Below are 21,862 nucleotides of genomic sequence, written 5' to 3'. Positions count from 1 at the left end.
CACGCAGCGCCACTTCCGCCATACGCAAGGACGCACCTTCCGGCTCTAGCGTTCCGCGGCGGCTGAGGTTCGCTAGTCCAGCCGTCAGGAGTTCCCGGAAGTAGTCCAGAGGGGACTTCCGGTGTGGGCTGGGAAAAATGGCGGTGGTGCGTGTGTTCCCGGCTTTGGCGCGGGTGAGGGACGCGGAGGTTCCAGGGGCCGGGGCCGGGGTCGGGGGACAGCGGTATCAGGGACTAAGTTTCGTTCTCTATGGTCATGGAGACAAGGGGGAGCGTTCAGCTGTCCGGTAGCCCAGGGCAGAGGCAGACCAAGGAGAGGCCGATCCTGCAGCTGGAGAAATTCAGATCGCTTCCGAGCTTTGGGGAGCCTGCCGTGTGCTCATCTGGTAGTCTCTGGCTGAAAACTCAGTCAGCGAGGGCACCCATTTCAGTCCTCCCCTGCCCTCTGAGCGCCCTCTCTGCCTGTTTCTTAAGTCCTTTTAAATGCCTGTCCTGATTTCACGGTCTCCTCTTTATATTGTTTTTTGATGTAGGCATTTACCACCATAGACTTCACTCTTAGAACTGCTTTTGTTGCATCTCATGATTTCTTGTATGTTGGATTTTAGTGTTTGTTTTAAGACGTCTTCTGGGTTCCCTTTTGATTTCATCTTTGGCCCGTTGATTTTTCAAGGAGTGTGTTAATACTACGTATTTGTGAATTTTCATTTTTCTTTCTGCTATTGATTTCGAGTTTTATTCCATTGAGGTTAGAAAACATAATCTGGTGTGCTTCGTTAAACCTTCTTAAATGTGCTGAGACTTGTTTTGTGATGAAATGTGGGATCTATCCTGGAGAATGAATGTATACTTGAGAGGAATGTGTGTTTTGCTTCTGTTGGGTAGGATGAAGGGTATGTATCTGTTAGGTCCATTTGCTCTGTAGTATTGTTAAGTCTTCTGTTTCCTTATTGATCTACTGTTTGGATGTTCTGGCCTTTTTTTTTTTTTTTTTTTTTTGACAGGCAGAGTGGACAGAGAGAGAGAAAGGTCTTCCTTTTTCCGTTGGTTCACCCCCCAATGGCCACTGCGGCCGGCGCACCGCGCTGATCCAAAGCCAGGAGCCAGGTGCTTCTGGTCTCCCTTGTGGGTGCCGGGCCCAAGGACTTGGGCCATCCTCTACTGCACTCCCGGGCCACAGCAGAGAGCTGGCCTGGAAGAGGAGCAACCAGGACAGAATCCGGCGCCCTGATGGGGACTACAACCCTGTGTGCTGGCGCCGCAGGTGGAGGATTAGCCTATTGACCTGTGGTGCCAGCCATCTGGCCATTTTTAAAATTACTATGTTGCTCTCTGTTTCTTCTTTCAGTTCTGTGTTTGCTTGTGTATTTGGATGCTCTGATGTCGTTGGATGCATCTGGTTATAGTTAAACCTTTCTGGACAGTTGACTTAGAACATTTTATTTGTTTAATGTCTTTTGTGTCATGTGACAATTTTGACTTAAAGTCTGTTTTGTCTGCTGTAAGTATGGTCATCCCTGCGCTCTTGGTTACCATTTGTGTGGAATTTCATTCCTATTCTTCAGCCTATGTGTGTCCTTAAATCCCTCTCTTTTTTTTCTTTTAAAGATTTATTTTATTTATTTGAAAGAGTTACAGAGAGAGGTAGAGACAGAGTGTTAGGTCTTCCATCCGCTGGTTCACTCCCCAGATGGCTGCAACGGCCAGAGCTGTGCCGATCCGAAGCCAGGAGCCGGGAGCTTCTTCCGGGTCTCTCATGTGGGTGCAAGGGCCCAAGGACTTGGGCCATCTTCTACTGCTATCCCAGGCCATAGCAGAGAGCTGGATCGGAAGAAGAGCAGCCGGGACTTGAACCGGTGCCCACATGGGATGCTGGCACTTCAGGCCAGGGCTTTCACCCGCTGTGCCACAGTGCCAGCTCCTGTCTTTAAATCTAAAATGAATCTCTTTAGAGCCTATGTATCTTTGTTTTGTTTTGTTTTTCATTCAGCTACCCTTGTCTTTTGATTGGGAATTTATCCATTTATATTCACAGCAATTACTGTTAGGGAAAAAGTTACTCTATTTGTTTCTTGTTTTCTGTCTTATCACTTTTTTGTCTATTCCTTTTTTATCAGTTGTGTTCCATTGTTTTGTGGTGTCATGTTTTGATTTCTGTTGTTTTTTTTTTAAGATTTATTTTCTTTATTGGAAAGACAGAGTTACAGAGAGAGGTAGAGGCAGAGAAAGAGAGAGGTCTTCCATCTGCTGATTCACTCCCCAAATGGCCACAGTGGCCAGGGCTGGGCCAGGCTGAAGCCAGTAGTGTGGAATTCCATCCAGGTCTCCCGTGTGGGTGGCAGGGTCCCAAGTGCTCAGGCCATCATCTGCTTTCCAAGGAGTATTAGCAGGTAGTTGAACTGGACGCAGAGTAGCCAGGACTTGAACTGGCACTCATAGGGTGCCAGCGTCACATGTGGTGGCTTAACCCACCATACCACAACACTGGCCCCTAGCATTGACTTAACAACTGAGATGGAAGGTATTTAGCACCTAGTAAACATTGAGAAAATGACAACAGTGGTATTTGTTACTCTATAGATGTTTGTGTCTTGTTTATTTCAGGTGCTTGTACTGTCAAGGCACAACCTCTTGTCTCCTTTGCTCAGTGTCGCATCATCCAGACGCTTCTACAGAGGGAACAGCCCAACAGATTCCCAAAAAGACCTGATTGAGATCCCTTTGCCTCCGTGGCAGGAGAGAACTGATGAATCCATAGAAACCAAAAGAGCCCGCCTGCTATATGAGAGCAGAAAGAGAGGAATGTTGGAAAACTGCATCCTCCTCAGGTAGGGAAAGAGGAATCTTGGTGTCACTTCTCTTTGACCAGTGGCAGCCTATTCAGCCTTTTTCTTTCTTGTTTTTAGCCTCTTTGCCAAAGAACATCTGCACCACATGACAGAGAAGCAGCTGAACCTCTATGATCGCCTGATTAACGAGCCTAGTAATGACTGGGATATTTACTACTGGGCCACAGGTACTGGGAATAGCAGCATAATATGAAAATAGAGTGACTGAGGCTGATTTGAGTCTGGAATTTTATTCTAGGCAATAGTTTTCTTTTACTTATGCAGTGGACACTCAACCCAGACACTATTTCAATCTTCCCAAAGTGTGCAAAATTTGTTTTTTAATTAGTTAAAGTTCCTTGCAAGACAGAATACAAAATTATTCTACCTTAAGCAAAAGGGGGATTTCGTGTAACAGTATGTGAAGCTTCACAGCATCACAGGGAAGGTTAAAGAACTAGGCTGGAAATTGTGTGGAACCATACAGCTCTGTAAGTCTGCACAGCAGTGGCGGCCCCTTTGACGTATGTGAGCACTGCCTGTACAAGGAATGAAATCTAACTATATTTCAGGTTAGTTTTGGCTATGAGTAAAAAGATGGAAGACGATCATGGAGTAAGCAATATAAACTTTTCTTCCTTTTTTTTTTTTTTTTTTGACAGGCAGAGTGGACAGTAGAGGGAGACAGAGAGAAAGGTCTTCCTTTTGCCGTTGGTTCACCCTCCAATGACCGCCGCGGTAGGCGTGCTGCGGCCGGGGCACCGCGCTGTTCTGATGGCAGGAGCCAGGTGTTTCTCCTGGTCTCCCATGGGGTGCAGGGCCCAAGCACTTGGGCCATCCTCCACTGCACTCCCTGGCCACAGCAGAGAGCTGGCCTGGAAGAGGGGCAACCGGGACAAGATCGGTGCCCCGACTGGGACTAGAACCCGGTGTGCCGGCGCCGCAAGGTGGAGGATTAGCCTAGTGAGCCGCGGCGCCGGCTGTAACTTTTCTTTCTTACAACAGAAATCGAGAGGTAGGCTCTCCAGAGCTCATGGAGGGGCTTCAACAAGTCGTGAGATCACGAGTGGATATTTATCCTAGCAATTGAGATGCCACGTGCCACATTGGAGTACCTGAGTTCAATTCCTACCTCTGACTTCCGACTCTAGCTTCCTGCCTGTGCAGACCATGGGAGGCAGTGGTGGCTGCTCAGGTCACTGGGTTCCTGCCATCCACGTGGGAGACCTGGATTGTGTTCCTAGCTCCCAGCTTGGCCCCAGCTCAGCCCTGGCCATTGCATACATTTAGGGAGTGAACCAACAGATAGGAGCACTCTGCTTCTCTCTCTTTTCCTGTGTTTCTCTGCTTCTCAAATAAATAAAGAAATACATAAACAGGTCCAAATTCTTCCTGACTTGCTGCTCCGACACCCTCAGCATGTGTGGTCTGCATTGTGGTCCAAGGTGACTGCTGAATCTCTGTCGTGTCTGTGTTTCAGCTGGGAGAACATCAAGCAAATATCCCTTTTGTGGATCCTTCTCAGGAAATTGCACATTATCCTCCACTGATTTTCCTCCAGCCAACTTAGTTACATGGCTTCTTCTAGCTATAAGGAGGAGACAATATAATCTGTTCTATGTGCCTAGCTAAATTGGGAATTCTGTTATCAAAAAAGCGATGGAAGGAGCAGGGAGAATGGATATTAGGGGACTTCTAATCCATTTCTGCCACACTTTGGGTCTCCTGTTTTCATTTCTCAATGTTTGTATCAGAAAATAGATGCCCTTCTGTATGTTCAATTGTAAGAGTACTAATACAAAGTCTAGAGACTTAGACAACCAGCGAAAGCTCACAGAGTCTAAAATATTCACTGTGTGATCTTTGGCCCTGACTTAGCAAAGTCTATGCTGCTACTTGAATCAAAAATTCATTTATTGTGTTGAGTGATTTCACATGTGGGTATACCGCAGTTTGTTTATCCATTGCCCAGTTGAGGGACTTTAGGGTTGTTTCCAGTTTTAGGTGATTTTGCTGCTGTAAACATTTTTTTTTAAGATTTATTTATTTATTTGGCAGGCAGAATTATAGACAGGTCTTCCATCTGCTGGTTCATTCCCCAAATAGCCACAACGGCCAGAGCTGAGCCGAGCTTCTTCCAGGTCTCCCACGTGGGTGCAGGGGCCCGAGCACTTGGGCCATCTTCTACTGCTTTCCCAGTCCATAGCGGAGAGCTGGATCGGAAGAGGAGCAGCCAGAACTAGATCCAGAGGTTCTCTGCCACTGGCAGAGGCTTAGCCCACTATGCCACAGTGCTGGCCCCTGTTGTAGGCATTTTTTGCAGATTTTGTGAGCATAGGTTTTAGTGTAGTGTTGCTTGGGTAAATACCCAAGAGAATGATATCTGAGTCATGTGGTAAGTGGATGTCTCACTTTATAACAATCTTTTTTTTTTTTTTAAGATTTATTTATTTATTTATTTGAAAGAGTTAGAGAAGGAGAGGCAGAGAGAGAGAGAGAGAGAGAGGTCTTCCATCCGCTGGTTCACTCCCCAATTGGCCGCAACGCTGATCCGAAGCCAGGAGCTTCCCCTGGGTCTCCCACGCAGGTGCAGGGGCCCAAGGACTTGGGCCATCCTGTACTGCTTTCCCAGGACATAGCAGAGAGCTGGATCGGAAGTAGAGCAGCCGGGACTCGAACCAGCGCCCATATGGGATGCTGGTGCTGCAGACAGCAGCTTTACCTGCTATGCCACAGCGCCAGCCCCAGCAATCATTTCTGTAGTGAGCCAAAGAGTCAATATTTTAGCCTCAAGGAGTCCATATGGTCTCTGTCATAATTTCTCAACTCTGCCTTTGTAGCATGAAAGCAGGATGGATAATAAACAAATGAGTGTGTCTGTGTCCTAACAACATCAAAAAATTTTGAAGATTTTATTTATTTATTAGAGGTCTCCATTCACTGATTTATTCTCCCTAATGCCTACCTCAGCTGGAGGTGGGCCAGGCCAAAGTCAGAAGCCTAGAACTCCACCCAGGTCTCCCATGTGGGTGGCAGAGATGGAGATACCTGAGCATCATTTGCTGCCTTCCCAGGCACATTATCAGGAAGCTGTATTGGAAATGAAGTACCTGGTACTCAAAGGAGTTCTCCATTATGGCATGTGGGCATCCCAAGTGGCGACTCAATCTGCTGTACCAGAAGTTACCCTCCAACACATTATGGACACTGAATTTCATGTAATTTTATTTGTCATGGAATATTAATTTCCTTCCTTTCCCATTTAAAATGCATTCTAAAGATTTATTTATTTATTTGAAAGGCAGAGTTACAGAGAGACAGAGGCAGAAAGAGAAAGGTCTTCCATCCACTGGTTCACTCCCCAGATGGCCACAATGACCGGAGCTAGACTGATCTGAAGTCAGGAGCCAGGAACTTCCTCTGGGTCTCCCTCGTGGATACAGGGGCCCAAGCACTTGGGCCATCCTCCACTGCTTTCCCAGGCCACAGCAGAGAGCTGGATTGGAAGTGGAACAGCCAGGACTTGAACCAGCATCCATATGGGATGCCAGCACTTCACATGGTGGTGGCCTTACCTGCTAAGCCACAGCACTGGCCCCTTAAAACTCATTCTAAAGGGCAAGTGTTTGGCCTAGCAGTTACTATGCTGGGTATGATTCCTGCATCTCATATTGGGGGGAAAGTCAGAGAAAGAGATGTCTTCCATCTGCTGGTTCAGTCTCCAAATGGCTGCAACAGCCTGAGCTGGGCTAATGTGAAGCCAGGAGCTTCTTCCAGGTCTCCCATGTGGGTGCAGGTGCCCAAGCATCTGGACCATCTTCTGCTTTCCCAGGCCATCAGCAAGGAGCTGGATTGGATGTGGAGCAGCTGGGACTCAAACCAGTATCCATATGGGATGCTGTACTGCTGGCAGATGCTTAACCTACTACACCACAGCACTGGTTCCTCTCATTCTCTCTTTCCATCACTGTGGCTCTCTAATTTAATTAGTTAATGGGGGGAAAAGGTAAAAATCATTCTTAGATCTCAGGCTATATAAAAGTAACAGGAACAGGCATTTGGCACAGTAGCAACAAAGTCCCCTGTTGGGATGCCTGTATCCCATATCAGAGTGCCTGATTCAAGTCCCAACTACTCCACTTCTGTGTGCTAGTACACATTTTTTGTGCTGCTAATACACATCTCTGAGACAGCAGATGATGGCTCAAGTAATTAGGTCCCTGCTATCCAAATTGAGACCAAGAAGGAATTCTGGGCTCCAGGCTTTAGTCTGACCCAGCCCTGGCTGATGCAGGCATTTGTGGACTAAGCCGGTGGACAGAAGGTCTCTCTGTGCCTATGTCTCTCTGCCTTTCAAATAAAATGAAAAATAAATTAAAAAATTTTTAAATCCTTTAAAAAATGAAAAACCGACAGTAGGCCATAGTTTGCTGTCTTCTGTGTTGCTCTGGAACGGGCAGCACTAGGAACAGAAAACAGATGAGTGGTCGCCAGGGAAGAGGTGTGAAGGGACAGGTTGATGTTCCCCAGCATTCAGTAGTCTCAGGATTTCATTTCTGTTTTTAGCCATTCTAAGAAGTACCACTAAACTGGGTTGTTTGTTTTCTTACCACGTTTTGAGTGTTCTTAACTGATTCCTGACTCAAGTCCTTTATCAGTTAAGTGTCCAGAAGATTTTTCTCCTGGTCTATGGCTTGTCTTTTCATTTTCTTCACATTGTCAAAGAGCAGGGTTTTTTTTCCCTCCCAGGTTTGCAATTTATTGTACAAATTGGGTCATCATATGTCAAATTGACCTTAGCTTTTCCAGGCTTGGGAACTTAACAGATATGGGACAGACAATTTGTAATCTATCCATGATGCTTTCACTGCTAGAGTTTTTGTAGAGCTTACCTTGAAGTACAAGATCATTAAAGCAATGCCTCCTTAGTGGCCAGTACACAATTCTTCTGCCTATAAGAGTGTAAGAGTTGCAACTTTTTTTTTAAAGATTTATTTATTTACTTGAAAGTCAGAGTGGCAGAGAGAGAAAGAGAGGTCTTCCATCTGATGGTTCACTCCCCAACTGGACGTTATGGCTGGAGCCGCACTGATTCAAAGCCAGAAGCCAGGAGCTTCTTCTGGGTCTCCCACGTGGGTGCAGGGGCCTAAGGACTTAGGCCATCTTTTACTGCTTTCTCAGGCTATAGCAGAGAGCTGGATTGGAAGTGGAGCAACCAGGACTCAATCCGGCGCCCATATGGGATGCTGGCACTGCAGGCGGCAGCCTTACCTACCACGCCACAGCACTGGCCCTGCAATATTTTTGAAATATTGATTGATTGATTTGAAAGGCAGAGTTACAGAGAGAAGGAGAGACAGAGATGTGTCATCTACTGGTTCACTCCCCAGGTGGCCTCAATAGCCAGGGCTGGGCTAGGCCAGAGCTGGGAGACAGGCGCTTCATCCAGTTTCCCATAGTAGGGGCCAAGGTACTTGGGCCATCTTCCTGCTTTCCCAGGCCATTAGCAGGGAGCTGGATAGGAAGTGAAGCCCCTGGGACTCGAACCAGTGCCTGTATGCGATGCTGGCATTACAGTGGCTTTACCTGCTATGCCACAACACGGCCCTATTTATTTAGTTTTTAAAAAAATATTTATTTGAGAGGCAGAGAGAGAGAAGCATACTGACAGAGAACTCTGATTCACTGGGTTACTCCTCCACTGCCTGCAATGGCTAGCCTGGACCAGGCCAAAGTTGGGAGCCAGGAGCTCAATCCAGATCTCTCATGTGGGTAGTAAGAACCTGGTTACTTAAGCCATCACCTGCTGCCTCCCAGGGTATACATTAGCAGGAAGCTAGGTTCTGGAGCAGAGCCAATACTCAGATCCAGGTACTATGATGTGGAACACAGGCATCCTTACCAGCAGCTTATCTCTAGGCCAAATGCCTGAAGGGATTACTGTTGTACGTACAATCCTTTTTTTTTTTTTTTTTAAGATTTATTTATTTATTTATTTGAAAGAGTTACACGGGGGGGGGGGGGGGGTCTTCCATCCGCTGGTTCACTTTCCAATTGGCTGCAATGGCTGGAGCTGCGCCGATCCGGAGCCAGGAGCCAGGAGCTTCTTCCAGGTCCCCCACATGGGTGTAGGGGCCCAAAAGTGCTACTTTCTAGACTTTTCCAATTTCTTATTGCTAAAATGTAGACATATAATTGATTTTTGCATATTGACTTTGTAGAATGTGGCCTTGCTAAATAGATTTAGAAGTTCCTTTGAAGATTCTTTGGGATTTTTTTGTGTTGACAGTTGTATCATCTGACTAGACATGATTTTCTTTCTTCCTTTACAGCCTGTATACATTTTCTATCTTCTACTTACCTTATTATGATATTCAGGACTCCAGCATAATAAGGTTTAAGTAGCCATGGTGAGAACAGGCATCCTTGCCTCACCAGTGTTAGGAGTAAAGTATTTCACCTTTCACTATTAGGCTTAATTTTAGCTGTAGGTTAGTTATAAATGCCTTTTTTTTTTTTTTTTAAACAGGCAGAGTTAGACAGTGAGAGAGAGAGACAGAGAAAGGTCTTCCCATCGCTTCTCGGCCTTTTGGCTAAAATCAAGTGTGGAGAAAGGTCTTCCTTCAGTTGGTTCACCCCCTAAATGGCCGCTACGGCTGGTGCGCTGCAGCCGGCGCACTGCGCCAATCCGAAGCCAGGAGCCTGGTGCTTCCTTCTGGTCTCCCATGTGGGTGCAGGGCCCAAGCACTTGGGCCATCCTCCACTGCCTTCCTGGGCCACAGCAGAAAGCTGGACTGGAAGAGGAGCAACTGGGACAGAATCCGGCCCCCCAACCGGGACTAGAACCTGGGGTGCGGCGCCGCAGGCAGAGTTAGCCTAGTGAGCTGTGGCGCCGGTCTATAAATGTCTTTTATTAGGTTGAGAAAGTTTCCTTTTTTTTTTTTAGTATATTGAGCAGTTTATCATAAATTTTGTCAAATGCTGTTGATTTCTTAAGATGATCATTTCTTAGTGATGGCATTCTTTTTTTTTTTTTTTTTTTTGGACAGGCAGAGTGGACAGTGAGAGAGTCAGACAGAGAGAAAGGTCTTCCTTTTTGCCGTTGGTTCACCCTCCAATGGCCGCTGCGGCCAGCGCATCTCGCTGATCCGAAGGCAGGAGCCAGGTGCTTCTCCTGGTCTCCCATGCGGGTGCAGGGCCCAAGGACTTGGGCCATCTTCCACTGCCTTCCCGGGTCATAGCAGAGAGCTGGCCTGGAAGAGGGGCGCCGGCCAGCTCCTTAGATATTAAAAAGAGATTAGAAACTTTGTGTCCACATATATAACTTAAATGAAATAAATATATTTATTGAAAGATTATCAAATCTCACCTTAGAATAGGTAACCTGAATCATTTGAAATCTATTAAAAAACATTTAACTTAATTTTACTGTTAAAAACTTCCAATAATGAAAATCCTAGGCTTTGCTAACATATTCTATTAAACGTTAAGGAAGAAATAACAATTCTACAAAAAGTCTTCAAGAAAACTCAAGAGGAAAGTGCACCTGACCCCTCATTTTAGGAAGCTAACATTACCCTGATCAAAACCAGAAAACCACTACCAATACACACCAATATCCTTCCTAAGACAGATTGTCAAATTATTGGCAAATGGAGTCCAACAATATCATTACCGTGGAAAGGAAGGTTGGTCTAAGATTTGAAGATTAATCAGCCAGTCCCTCCGCATATCAGTAAGCTCAGGGAAAGAATGCCATCACTGGCCGGGCGCCGTGGCTTAACAGGCTAATCCTCTGCCTTGTGGCGCCGGCACACCGGGTTCTAGTCCCGGTTGGGGCGCCGGACTCTGTCCCGGTTGCCCCTCTTCCAGGCCAGCTCTCTGCTATGACCCGGGAAGGCAATGGAAGATGGCCCAGGTCCTTGGGCCCTGCACCCGCATGGGAGACCAGAAGAAGCACCTGGCTCTTGGCTTCGGATCAGCGAGATGCACCAGCCGCAGCAGCCATTGGAGGGTGAACCAACGGCAAAAAGGAAGACCTTCCTCTCTGTCTCTCTCTCTCTCACTATCCACTCTGCCTGTCAAAAAAAAAAATATATATATATATATATATATATATATATCCAAGGAACTGTAGTAATATCCCTCTTTTATCCTTTTTTAATTGATCAGTCTGACTAGAAGTTTATCAATTTTATTTGTATTTTCAAAGAACCAGTTTTATTTCACTGATTTTTCTGATTTCAGTGTTGCTGATTTCTGCTCTTATTTCCATTATTTCCCTTTTTCTCCTTGCTTTGTACTTAATTTGCTGTTTTTAGTTTCTTAAGGTAAAAGCTGAGCTCATTGACCTGAAACCTTTTCCACTATAAACATTTAATGCTATAAATTTTCTTCTGAGCACTGTTTGAGCTTCATGTTACAAATTTGAATGCAAAATTGCAGAGCGAGATTAAGGGTCAGTGAGACAGAACGATAGATAATCTTCCAACTGCTGGTTTATTCCCAAGATGGCTGCAATAGCCAGGGCTGAGCCAGGCCAAAGCCAGGATCCTAGAACTCCATCCAGATCTCCCACATGGATGGCAGGGGCTGAAGTACTTACTGCATCTTTTGCTGCTTTCCCAGGCACATTGGCAGGGAGCTGGATTGGGGGTTAAGCAGGCAGGACTTGAACCACTGCCCATTTGGGATGCCAGCATCCCAGGCAGAGGCTTAACTCAATGCACCACAACTCCAACCCACAAATGACTCTTTTTGACCCATGAGTTATTTAGATGTATGATGTTTAAGTTTCAAACCTTTGGAAAATTTCCAGAATTTGTTGACTTTTTGTCTTGATCAATGTTCCAAGTGCACATGAATATGATGTGTTTTGTACTTATGGGTAAAGTTTTCTATGTCAACTAGGTCAGGTTGATTGATACTGTTCTTCATGTCTTCTGTGTTCTAACTGATTTTCTGAGTACTTACTCTCAGTTTCTATGAGAGGTGTGTTGTAATCTCTAGCTATAATTTTTTTTTTATTAAAGATTTATTTATTTGAAAGTCAGAGTTACACAGAGAGAGAGGAGAGGCAGAGAGAGAGGTCTTCCATCCACTGGTTCACTCCCCAGTTGGCCACAATGGCCAGAGCTGCGCCGATCCGAAGCCAAGAGCCAGGAGAAGCCAGGTCGCTCATGTGGGTTCAGGGGCCCAGGGACTTGGGCCATCTTCCACTTCTTTCCCAGGCCATAGCAGAGCGCTGGATGGAAAGAAGGGCAGCTGGGACTAGAACTGGCGCCCATATGGGATGCCGGCGCCACAGGCAGAGGATTAATCTACTGAGCCACAGCGCTAGCCCCAACCATACTATTCTTTGTTCTGAAATGTCCCGATAGTGAAAGGAGTGAGGTACTCCAGCTTGTTTTTATTTTGTTTTGTTTTTTTTTTAGAAATTTCTTTTTTATCTGAAGATTTATTTATTTTACTTGCAAGTCAGAGTTACACAGAGAAAGGAGAGGCAGAGAGAGAGAGGGGCCTTCCATCCTTTGGTTCACTCCCCAATTGGCCTCAACGGCTGGAGCTGCGCTGATCCGAAACCAGGAGCCAGGAGCCTCTTCTGGGTCTCCCACGCGGGTGCAGGGGCCCAAGGACTTGAGCCATCTTCTACTGCTTTCGCAGGCTATAGCAGAGAGCTGGATTTGAAGTGGAGCAGCTGGGACTCAAACCAGCACTCATATGGGATGCCAGTGCTGCTGGCCATGGTTGTTGGTGTTTTTGTTTTTTTTGTTTTTCTTTTTTTTGACAAGTAGAATTATAGACAGTGTGAGAGAGAGACAGAAAGAAAGGACTTCCTTCCATTGGTTCACCCCCCAAATGGCCGCTCGATCTGAAGTCGGGAGCCAGGAGCTTCCTCCCGGTCTCCCATAAGGTGGCCATGGTTTTAACCCACTGTGCCATAGCACTGGCCCTGCACATACTTTTTTAAAGCTAGACATGTTGCCCTCGGTGTGTTTAATTTGTCAGGTAATCATCTCTAAAACTGTTCCTCATTGTGCTTGACAGTGGCTGTGTTTCTTAGTCCCAGCAAGTCACCGTGAGTCATGACCGCCATCCATCTTGGGAAAGTTTGAGACCCCTCTTTCCAGTGTCAGGTACTCCTAGGATATCTGCTCTTACTAGAAGTAAAGAGTAAATGACCTTTAAGCACTCTGCTGGCTTTAACCTGCTGCACCACAGTGCCGGCCCCTCTCCCTGACTTTTATTAGCTCAAGGTGCCGTAGGTCAGAGCCATGCCCAAGATCTCACTCAGTCTGCAATCATGGATCAGATGTTCTACGTTCCTGTCTAGAGACTGGGGAAGAATCTACTTCCAAGCCCATTGGGTTGTTAGAAGAATTCATTTTCTTTCTTTTCCTTTTTTAAAGATTTATTCATTTATTTGAAAGAGTTACAGAGAGAGAGCAAGGGAAAGAGACAGAGATATCTTCCATCTGCTGGTTCACTCCCAACATGGCCACAGTGGCCAGTCCAAAGCCAGGAGCAAGGACTTTCCTCCAGGAAAGCAGTTGGGGCATATTCTGCTGCTTTCCCAGGCACATTAGCAGGGAGCTGGATTGGAAGTGAAACAGCTGGGACTCAAACCAGTGCCCATATGGGATGCTGACATTGCAGGTGGTGGCTCTACTGGCTACACCACCAGGAAAGAATGTACTTTCTTGCAGTTGTAGAACTAAGATCTCTGTTGTCTTGCTCACTGTCCATCTCTTTCAGTTCCTAAAGATCCTTCCCACTTGGCCTCCTCCATCTCAGCCACGGAAAGCCACTGTCATATTGGGTCCCTGTCCTGCTTCTCAGCTCTCTGGCTTCCCTTCTGCTACCAGCTGAGGAGAGCTGTGCTTTGAGGAGCTCGCATGGTTAGATCGGCCTCCTGGACAGCATCTGTGGCTGAGGGCCAATTAACAGCCTAATTACAGCCTAATCGTAGGAACAGCGGTCCTAGAGATCATGCAGGGGTTGGGCCATCCTGGAAGGGTTCCTAACACATCATTTTTGTACTTTTAACTTATCATTTATATTTGTGTTTGAATTGAGTTTCTTGTAGACAGTCTATGTAGTCTTCATTTTTTATCTAATCTGATAAATTTTTATACAAATTATAATTGTATATTTTAGTGATTGCCCTAGGGTTTATAGTATGCATCTTTATTTTATTAATTTTTTACAGATTTATTTATTTGAGAGGCAGAGTTACAAAGAGGCAGTTCCTTTTGCCTGAGGAACTTCCTTAAGTATTTTTTGCATTGAAGGCAGGCTGTTAGGAATTCTCTTGGCTTTGGTTTTCATTTAGAGACTCTTTCACAGATTACAGGATACTGTGTTCACAGTTTTGTGTTTTTTTTCCTTGCAATTTAAGTGGGCACACTTGTGTTATTGGACCATTGGTGTACAGAATGGAGTCCATCTAGTCTGGAATTGAGCTGGATTTGGGTTTTGTTGTTGCTTTGGTTGCCTGTAGCACACTGCAAGCTTCAGACTCCTCTAATGTTACATGTGCTGTCTTCTGGTTTGCCAAGCTTCTGAAAGAAGCCTACTATATCTTCATTACTTTGTATGTGTCTTTTCTTTCTGAATGTTTTTGGCATTTTATCTTTGGTTTCTAGCTGTTTGAATATGATGTGTTTGGTTGTTTGTTTTGGCATTTATCCTGCTTTGTGTTCCCTGGGCATGTGGTATCTGTGTTTCTATATCTCTCACTGTTGTTGGAAAAAAAATCTCAGCCATTCTGTCTTCAGGTGTTTCTTCTGCCTCATTCTCTTTTTCTCTGGAATTCCAGTTACATTGGGTTAGGTCATTTAGTATTGTCCTGTAGCTTTTGGACTCTCTGCTTTGCATTTTTCACTCATTTTTCTTTTTGTGTATCAGTTTTTGTGATTTGTATCAGCTAGTAGCTATTGACCTATTTTCTTTTTTTTTTTAAAGATATATTTATTTGAGGCCGGCACTGTGGCTTAACAGGCTAATCCTCCACCTTGCGGCGCCGGCACACCGGGTTCTAGTCCCAGTTGGGGCACCGGATTCTATCCCGGTTGCCCCTCTTCCAGGCCAGCTCTCTGCTATGGCCTGGGAAGGCAGTGGAGGATGGCCCAAGTCCTTGGGCCCTGCACCCGCATGGGAGACCAGGAGAAACACCTGGCTCCTGGCTTCGGATCAGCACGATGCGCTGGCCGCAGAGGCCATTGGAGGGTGAACCAACGGCAAAAGGAAGACCTTTCTCTCTGTCTCTCTCTCTCTCTCACTATCCACTCTGCCTGTCAAAAAAAAAAAAAAAAAAAAAAAGATATATTTATTTGAAAGAGTTCCATAGAGAGAGAAGGAGAGGCAAAGAGAGAGAGAGAGAGAGAGGTCCTCCATTCGCTGGTTTACTCCCCAATTGGCCACAACGGCCAGAGCTGTACCAATCCAAAGCCAGGAGCTTCTTCCGGGTTTTCTACGTGGGTACAGGGGCCCAAGGACTTGGGCCATCTTCCACTGCTTTCCCAGGCCACAGCAGAGAGCTGGATTGGAAGTGGAGCAGCTGGGTCTCAAACCGGTGCCCACATAGGATCCTGGCACTGCAGGTGATGGCTTTACCTGCTAAGCCACAGCACCGGCCCCTGACCTATTTTCTAATTCTTTCCTTGGATTATGTCAAATCTCATGATGAGCCTGTTGAAGTCATTCTGCTACTGTATGTTTTTTGTTTTGTTTTGTTTTGTTTTAGGATTTATTTATTAGAAAGAGACAGAGAGAGGTCTTCCATCCACTGGTTCACTCCCCAAATGTCCACAACAGCCAGAGTTGGGCCCATCCTAAGCTAGGAGCCTGGAGCTTCTTTGTCTCCCACTGCCTGCAGGGGGCCAAGGACTTGGGCCATCTTCCACGCTTTCCCAGGCACGTTAGCAGGGAGCTGGATTACAAGTGGAGCAGCCAGGATTTGAACCAGCACCTATATGGGATGCAGGCACCATAGGCAGCGGCCTTACCCACTATGCCACAGCACTGGCCCCTCTGCTACTGTATTTCTAGTACTTGGATGTGAGTTTTTTGTTTGTTTGTTTAAGATTTTATTTATTTATTTGAGAGGTAGAGTTACAGACAGGGAGAGGGAGAGACAGAGAGAAAGGTTTTCTGTCCGTTGGTTCACTCCCCAAATGGCTGCAACAGCCAGAGCTGTGCCAATCCAAAGCCAGGAGCCAGGAGCTTCCTCCAGGCTCCCACACGGGTACAGGGGCCCTAGGACTTGGGCCATCCTCCACTGCCTTCCCAGGCCACAGCAGAGAGCTGGATCAGAAGAGGAGCAGCTGGGACTAGAACTGGTACCCATAAGGGATGTCGACGCCATGCCAGCCCCAGATGTGAGTTTTGTAATTGTCAGCTCCCTGCTGGGATTTCTCATCTGCTCATGCATTTTGACTGTGTCTTCCACTAGTCTCTAATGTTAGTCATAGTTATTTGAAATTCCCTAGCTGATAGTTCCAACACCTCAGTCATCTCTGAGTCTGTTTCCATTGATTGCTTTGGCTCCTTGACAGTGTAGTTTTCCCCCCTTCTTTTGTGTGTGTATCGTGATTTTTCATCCAGTGTTAGACATCATGATGAAACAGGAAAGACTGAGGCAAACAGTATTCCTAGAAATGAGCACCTAGAAATGAGCTGCTTCTGCGTGGTTATTAGTATGAGGGATCAAGTCAGTCAAGTAAGGAATGAGGCCGGGTTAGATTTTAATTTTTATTTATTTATTTGCAAGGCAGAGAGAGACAGTTCTTTCAGTCCACTGCTTCACTCCCCCAAATGCCCACAGCGATTGGGGCTGGGCCAGGCTGAAGCTGGGGGTTGGGAACTCAATATGAGTCTCCCACGTGGGTGGTAGGAACCCAAGTGCGTGAGCCATCCATCTACTGTCTCCTGGGGTTCACATGATCAGGAAGCTAGAATTGGGAGCAGAGCCAGACTGAGACCCAGGCACTCCTATATGGGATGCAGATGTGCCCAGCCGGCAGTTTGGTTTTTGTCTTTACCTTGGTTACCTTCAGGGCATCATTAGCCTCTAGTGTTACGGTGTGCTTGAGTGGAGGCCATTCAGAGATTGTTTCTCGGTGTTCCCGTTCTGCCCTCAGCTTTCAGCCTCAGAGCAATGTGTGCCCCTGCTCTCACCTCCCCCAACAGTAGATTCTGTTGCGTTCTGCTTGCTGCCCCTTAGTTTAGGAGAGGAGAGCTTGGAGGATGTTCTCCATTAGCTTTTTCCAGCCTTAGGCTCAGGCAGTCCCTGAGACCCTGCGCTTTGGAGCTGGGGATGCTCAGTGATGCTGCACCTCCCCCAGGGTGGATTTTGTTTTTCTTTCGCCCTTCCATCAGCACGCATGGTTGCTCACCTGTGGGCTGGGAGACAGGGTCTCCTGGTCAGTGGAGGCTTCCATTCTGTAGAGGAGAGGGTCCAGCTGAGCGTTAGGCTTTTTCCCCGTTGTTGACTGCTCCCCAGCTCTTGGCCTGCATCCTGGAGGAGGCCGCCAGCTGCCTGCTCTGTGCCCAGTCTTTGTTGGAGCACACACAGTGGAGGCTTGTGGAGAAGCACCTGTCAGCTCCACTTGTATCTGTGGTTCCCAGGGGTTTTATTCTTAGACGAAATCGCACTTGGCATTTAACAGTTCATTACAAACTTCAGCTGAATTTTTCTTAGCAGTTGGTGTGGTGCCTGGTATCTTCTTCCTGTGCCTGTTACAGAGAACAAGTCCTCATGTCAGCTTCTCCCGTGAGGGCTTCTTGGTTTGGTTGTGCTGTCTTGATAACTTCAAGAGAAGGTGTATCGGTAGCTTTTCTGGCTTTTTCGTTTTGCCCAGATCAGTGCAGTCTTCTTTCCAACTTTCTGTATCCTAGAGGGAAGCCCCAATCTTGATTTTATTTTGAGCATCACAAAAAATGAGAACACTCACTAAATGCCTGGTCCCATGCTGAAAGGGAATTGGGCTTGGTTTTGAGAAATTCCCTCTCCTAGCATTTTACACAAAACTGTATGTAGAAACTGAAATTAAAAGGTAAAATTTATTTTGGTGCAAAAAAAGTTTGAATCCATGCATACCAGGGGTCCTCAAAAAGTTCATGGAAATGCATATTATGAAAAACTGTGCATAGATTTCAAAATTTGTTTGCATCAAAATAAACTTACTTTAAAACAATTATGTATTTGAAAGGCAGAGTGACAGAGATCTTCCATTCACTCTCCAAATGCCCACAACAGCTGGGGCAGGGCCAGGTTTAAGTCAGGAGCTAGGAATTCAGTCTGGGTCTCCAGACTGTGGCAGGGGCTCAGCTGCTTGAGCCATCACCTACTGTCTCCCAGGGTGCACATTAGCAGGACATTGGAATCGGAAGTGGAGCTGGGACTCTAACCCAGGCTCTCCAATGTGGGATGCAGGTGTTCCAGTGGTATTTTTTTTTTTTTTTTGCATAACTATTTTTTTTGAAAGGTAAAGCAAAAGAAAGAGAGACAGAGACACAAAGAAAGCGCTTCCATCTACTGCTTTAAACCCCAGTTGGCTGCAACAGCCAGGTCTGGGCTAGGCCAAAGCCAAGAACCAGAAAGCCCATCCTCATCTCCCATATGGGAGTCAGGGGCCCAAGTACTTGGGCCATCCTCTACTGCCTTCCCAGGCACATTAGCAGGGAGCTAGATTGGAAATTGAGTAGCCAGGACTCGAACCAGCATCCTGATACAGGATGCTGTGGCTTAACCTGCTGTGACACAACACTGACCCTCACCCCCACAAGTGGCATTTTAACCACTCTGCCAAACATCCAGCCCTTGAACTTATCTTTTAATTCATTTTTTAAAAAGAGAGTTATTTATTTAAGAGTTATGGGAAGGAGGGTGGGAGTCAGAGAGGATCTCCCATCTGCTAGTTCACTCCCCAAATGGCTGCAACAGCCAGAGCTGGGCCCATCCAGAGTCAGGAGTGAGGAGCTTCCTCTGGGTCTCCCATGTGAGTGCAGGGGCTCAAGTACTTGGGCCATCTTCACTGCTTTCCCAGATGCACCAGCAGGGAGCTGGATAGGAAGTGGAGCAGCCAGGACTCGGACTGGCGCCCATATGGGATGCCCGTGCCACAAGCAGTGGTTTTACCCACTATGCCTCAGTGCCAGCCCCTTAATCCCACTTTTTTTTTTTTTTTGACAGGCAGAGTGGACTGTGAGACAGACAGACAGAGAGAAAGGTCTTCCTTTTCCATTGGTTCACCCCACAATGGCCATTGCGGCTGGTGCACTGCGGCCCACGCACCATGCCGATCCGAAGCCAGGAGCCAGGTGCCTCTCCCGGTCTCCCATGCAGGTGCAGGGCCCAAGCACCTAGGCCATCCTCCACTGCTTTCCCGGGCCACAGCAGAGAGCTGGACTGGACGAGGAGCAACCGGGACAGAATCCGGCACCCCGACCAGGACTAGAACCCGGTGCCGCAGGCAGAGGATTAGCCTATTGAGCCGCAGCACCGGCTAATCCCACTATTTTTTTTTACAAACAAGTATCCTTGTATTAATCTTAATAAAGAGGTAATTTTGGAATGCCTTACCTAAGTTTTGCATGTGAGAGGCATTGCTTCTAATTATAACTTAAAGTGTCTTTTTTTTTTTTTTTTTAACTTGTAAGGCAGAGTTAGAGAAGGAGAGACAGAGAAAAAGAAAGATCTTCCATCCACTGGTTCTCTCCCCAAATGGCTGCAATAGCCAGGACTGAGCCAGGCCAGAGCCAGGGGCTTCCTCCAGATCTCCCGCATGGGTGCAGGGGCCCAAGCATTTGGGCCATCTGCTACCTTCTCAGTGCATCAGCAGGGAGCTGGATCAAAAGTGGAGCATCCAGGACTGGAACTTGCACCCACATGGGATACTGGCACCTCAGGCTAGGGCTTTAACCTGCTGAGCCATAGCGCCAGCCTTTTTTTTTTTTTTTTAAGATTTATTTATTTGAAGAGATTGGGAGAGACAGAGAAAGAGAGATCTTCCATCCACTGCTTCACTCCCCAGATGGCGGCAAAGGCCAGGGCTGGGCCAGGCCAAAGCCAGCAGCCAGGAGCTTCATCCATATCTCCCACATGGGTATCAGAGGCCCAACCACTTGGGCCACTGCTTTTCCCAGGCCATTAGCGAGGAGCTGAATCAGAAATGGAGCAGATGGGACACGAACCAGCACCCATATGGGATGCCAGCACTGCAGGCAGGAGTTTTACCCACTACGCCACAATGTGGGCCCCTTAAGCAACTGTCTTAAGGGTGGAAGAAACGGCTGGGGTGAGCAGCACTGCTGGAATGCTGCGAGACTGCAAGAGTAGTGCTGGCCTTCTCTTTGCTGCCAGTGCCTGGGTTGTGTCCGCTTAAATCTGGTTCTCCGTTTTGTTACAGTGCCTCGAATAGCATTCCAGAAAATTCCTTTTTGCTTAAGTTTACAAATGTTAGAAGTTTCTGTCACTTCTAACCAAGGACCTCTGACTGATAAAGTGAAAGCTTTTGTCTCAGGAAATGTGCAGATTAGAGAGGGAGACATAGTACTTGGAGAAACCGAAATGCCAGATGCAAAGCACGGTGGTATAGCCAAGACTATATAGACCAGGGGTCTGCTAGTATGTTCACAAAGTAAAGTACCAGACAAGGGGCCGGCGCTGTGGTGTATCAGGTAAAGCTGTCACCTGCATCCCATATGGGCGCCGATTCGAGTCCCAGCTGCTCCTCTTCCAATCCAGCTCTCTCCAGTGGCCTGGGAAAGCAGTAGAAGATGGCCCACGTCCTTGGCCTCTGAACCCACGTGGGAGATCTGGAAGAAGCTCCTGGCTTCTGACTGCAGCTCAGCTCTGGCTGTTGTTGCCATTTGGGGAGTGAACCAGTGGGTGGAAGGCCTCTCTTTCTGTTTCTACCTCTCTTTGTAACTGTCTTTCAAATAAATAAAAATAAATCTTTAAAAAGAAAAGTACTGGACAATAAATGCTCAGTCTTGCAGCCATATGGTCACTGCCACAGTGACTTAGCTCTGCTGCCCTGATTCAAAAGCAGCCGTTCTCTGTAAACATGACATGGGAGCAGCTGTTGGCCTACAGGCTGACGTCATGTGTGCTGTACATCTCGAGAAAGAGTGGTGACAGTCTGCAGTCTGAATAGCCATCTGTGGTTCTTGGCCAAGGACAGAATTTCAAGAAAGTTTTAAGATCCTTGTACCTGAGCACTGACTGTGGCATAATTCTTTCTGTCCACTTTTCTCTTGCAGAAGCAAAACCGGCCCCAGAAATATTTGAAAATGAAGTCATGGCACTGCTGAGAGACTTTGCTAAAAACAAAAACAAAGAGCAGAGGCTGCGTGCCCCGGATCTGGAGTACCTCTTTGAAAAGCCACGTTGAGCTGTGCCCACTGCCTGGCAAGGCGCTCAGTCTGAAGATGGTAACTGCTCCCAGTGGATGCTGATCTTGGCCTCTTGCTTCTTCTGAGGCATTTAGCTCACTCTCCCTCCCAGGACATAAATGTAGCTGAGCCGTGTGACTCATTCTGGCACTTTTTTGTTCAGTTCCAACCTTTTTGAGTGGTTGTCAGTGTTGCTGACACTATGGCCTGCCTTTGGCGGCCAGCGCCACTGGCAGGTCTGCCACAAGAGGGCGCTGCAGGGTAAGAAATCTTGCTAGCTCGCTGCTTCTGCTGCAAGTATTCCCAGAAAGAGGTAGCCAGCTGTACCTGCTGTGTGGAAAGCCACCCCCGACCCTGGTGGCCCAGGGCTTTGTTAAAGTGAAATTCCCCTCCCTGCAACCTGGTGTGATCCTTTCTGCCAAAGGAAGTTGATCCAGGCCCCCTGAGCTGAACTGTTGAAAAGCACAGCAGGCAGAATGAGGCCATACTGCTTAAGTGTCTACGTCTTTGTTGTCAGGTTTTCTTTAAACCACGCACTTTGTAAATTGAGAGATAATTGAATACTAAAGAATAATGATAAAAAGAAATTTATAGTTCCCCAGCTCTTACAATTATTTTCATTTTGCCTCTCCTCCC

At 46.8% G+C, this 21,862-nt stretch overlaps 1 protein-coding gene across 1 annotated transcript; it reads left to right on the top strand.

Annotated features, from left to right (window-relative positions):
• The first annotated feature begins 66 nt into the window (after window positions 1-66).
• On the top strand, window positions 67-21,364 carry SDHAF2 (succinate dehydrogenase complex assembly factor 2). Its single transcript, XM_062196040.1, has 4 exons — window positions 67-173; window positions 2,604-2,827; window positions 2,906-3,015; window positions 21,095-21,364. The coding sequence occupies exons 1-4, from the start codon at window positions 138-140 to the stop codon at window positions 21,223-21,225; spliced, it is 501 nt and encodes a 166-aa protein (XP_062052024.1). The 5' UTR covers window positions 67-137; the 3' UTR covers window positions 21,226-21,364.
• The last annotated feature ends 498 nt before the right edge of the window (window positions 21,365-21,862 follow it).

The sequence above is a fragment of the Lepus europaeus genome, chromosome 7, assembly GCF_033115175.1.
Source record: "Lepus europaeus isolate LE1 chromosome 7, mLepTim1.pri, whole genome shotgun sequence".
Taxonomy (NCBI): domain Eukaryota; kingdom Metazoa; phylum Chordata; class Mammalia; order Lagomorpha; family Leporidae; genus Lepus; species Lepus europaeus.
Note: the sequence above shows the minus strand (reverse complement) of the source record. Positions and strands in the feature narration are given on the sequence as shown.

Coding starts and splice junctions, on each gene's coding strand:
- SDHAF2 (XM_062196040.1), top strand. CDS start 138: ATGGCGGTGGTGCGTGTGTTCCCGGCTTTGGCGCGG. Junction 174..2,603: donor TGTTCCCGGCTTTGGCGCGG/GTGAGGGACGCG, acceptor TGTTTATTTCAG/GTGCTTGTACTGTCAAGGCA. Junction 2,828..2,905: donor GAAAACTGCATCCTCCTCAG/GTAGGGAAAGAG, acceptor TCTTGTTTTTAG/CCTCTTTGCCAAAGAACATC.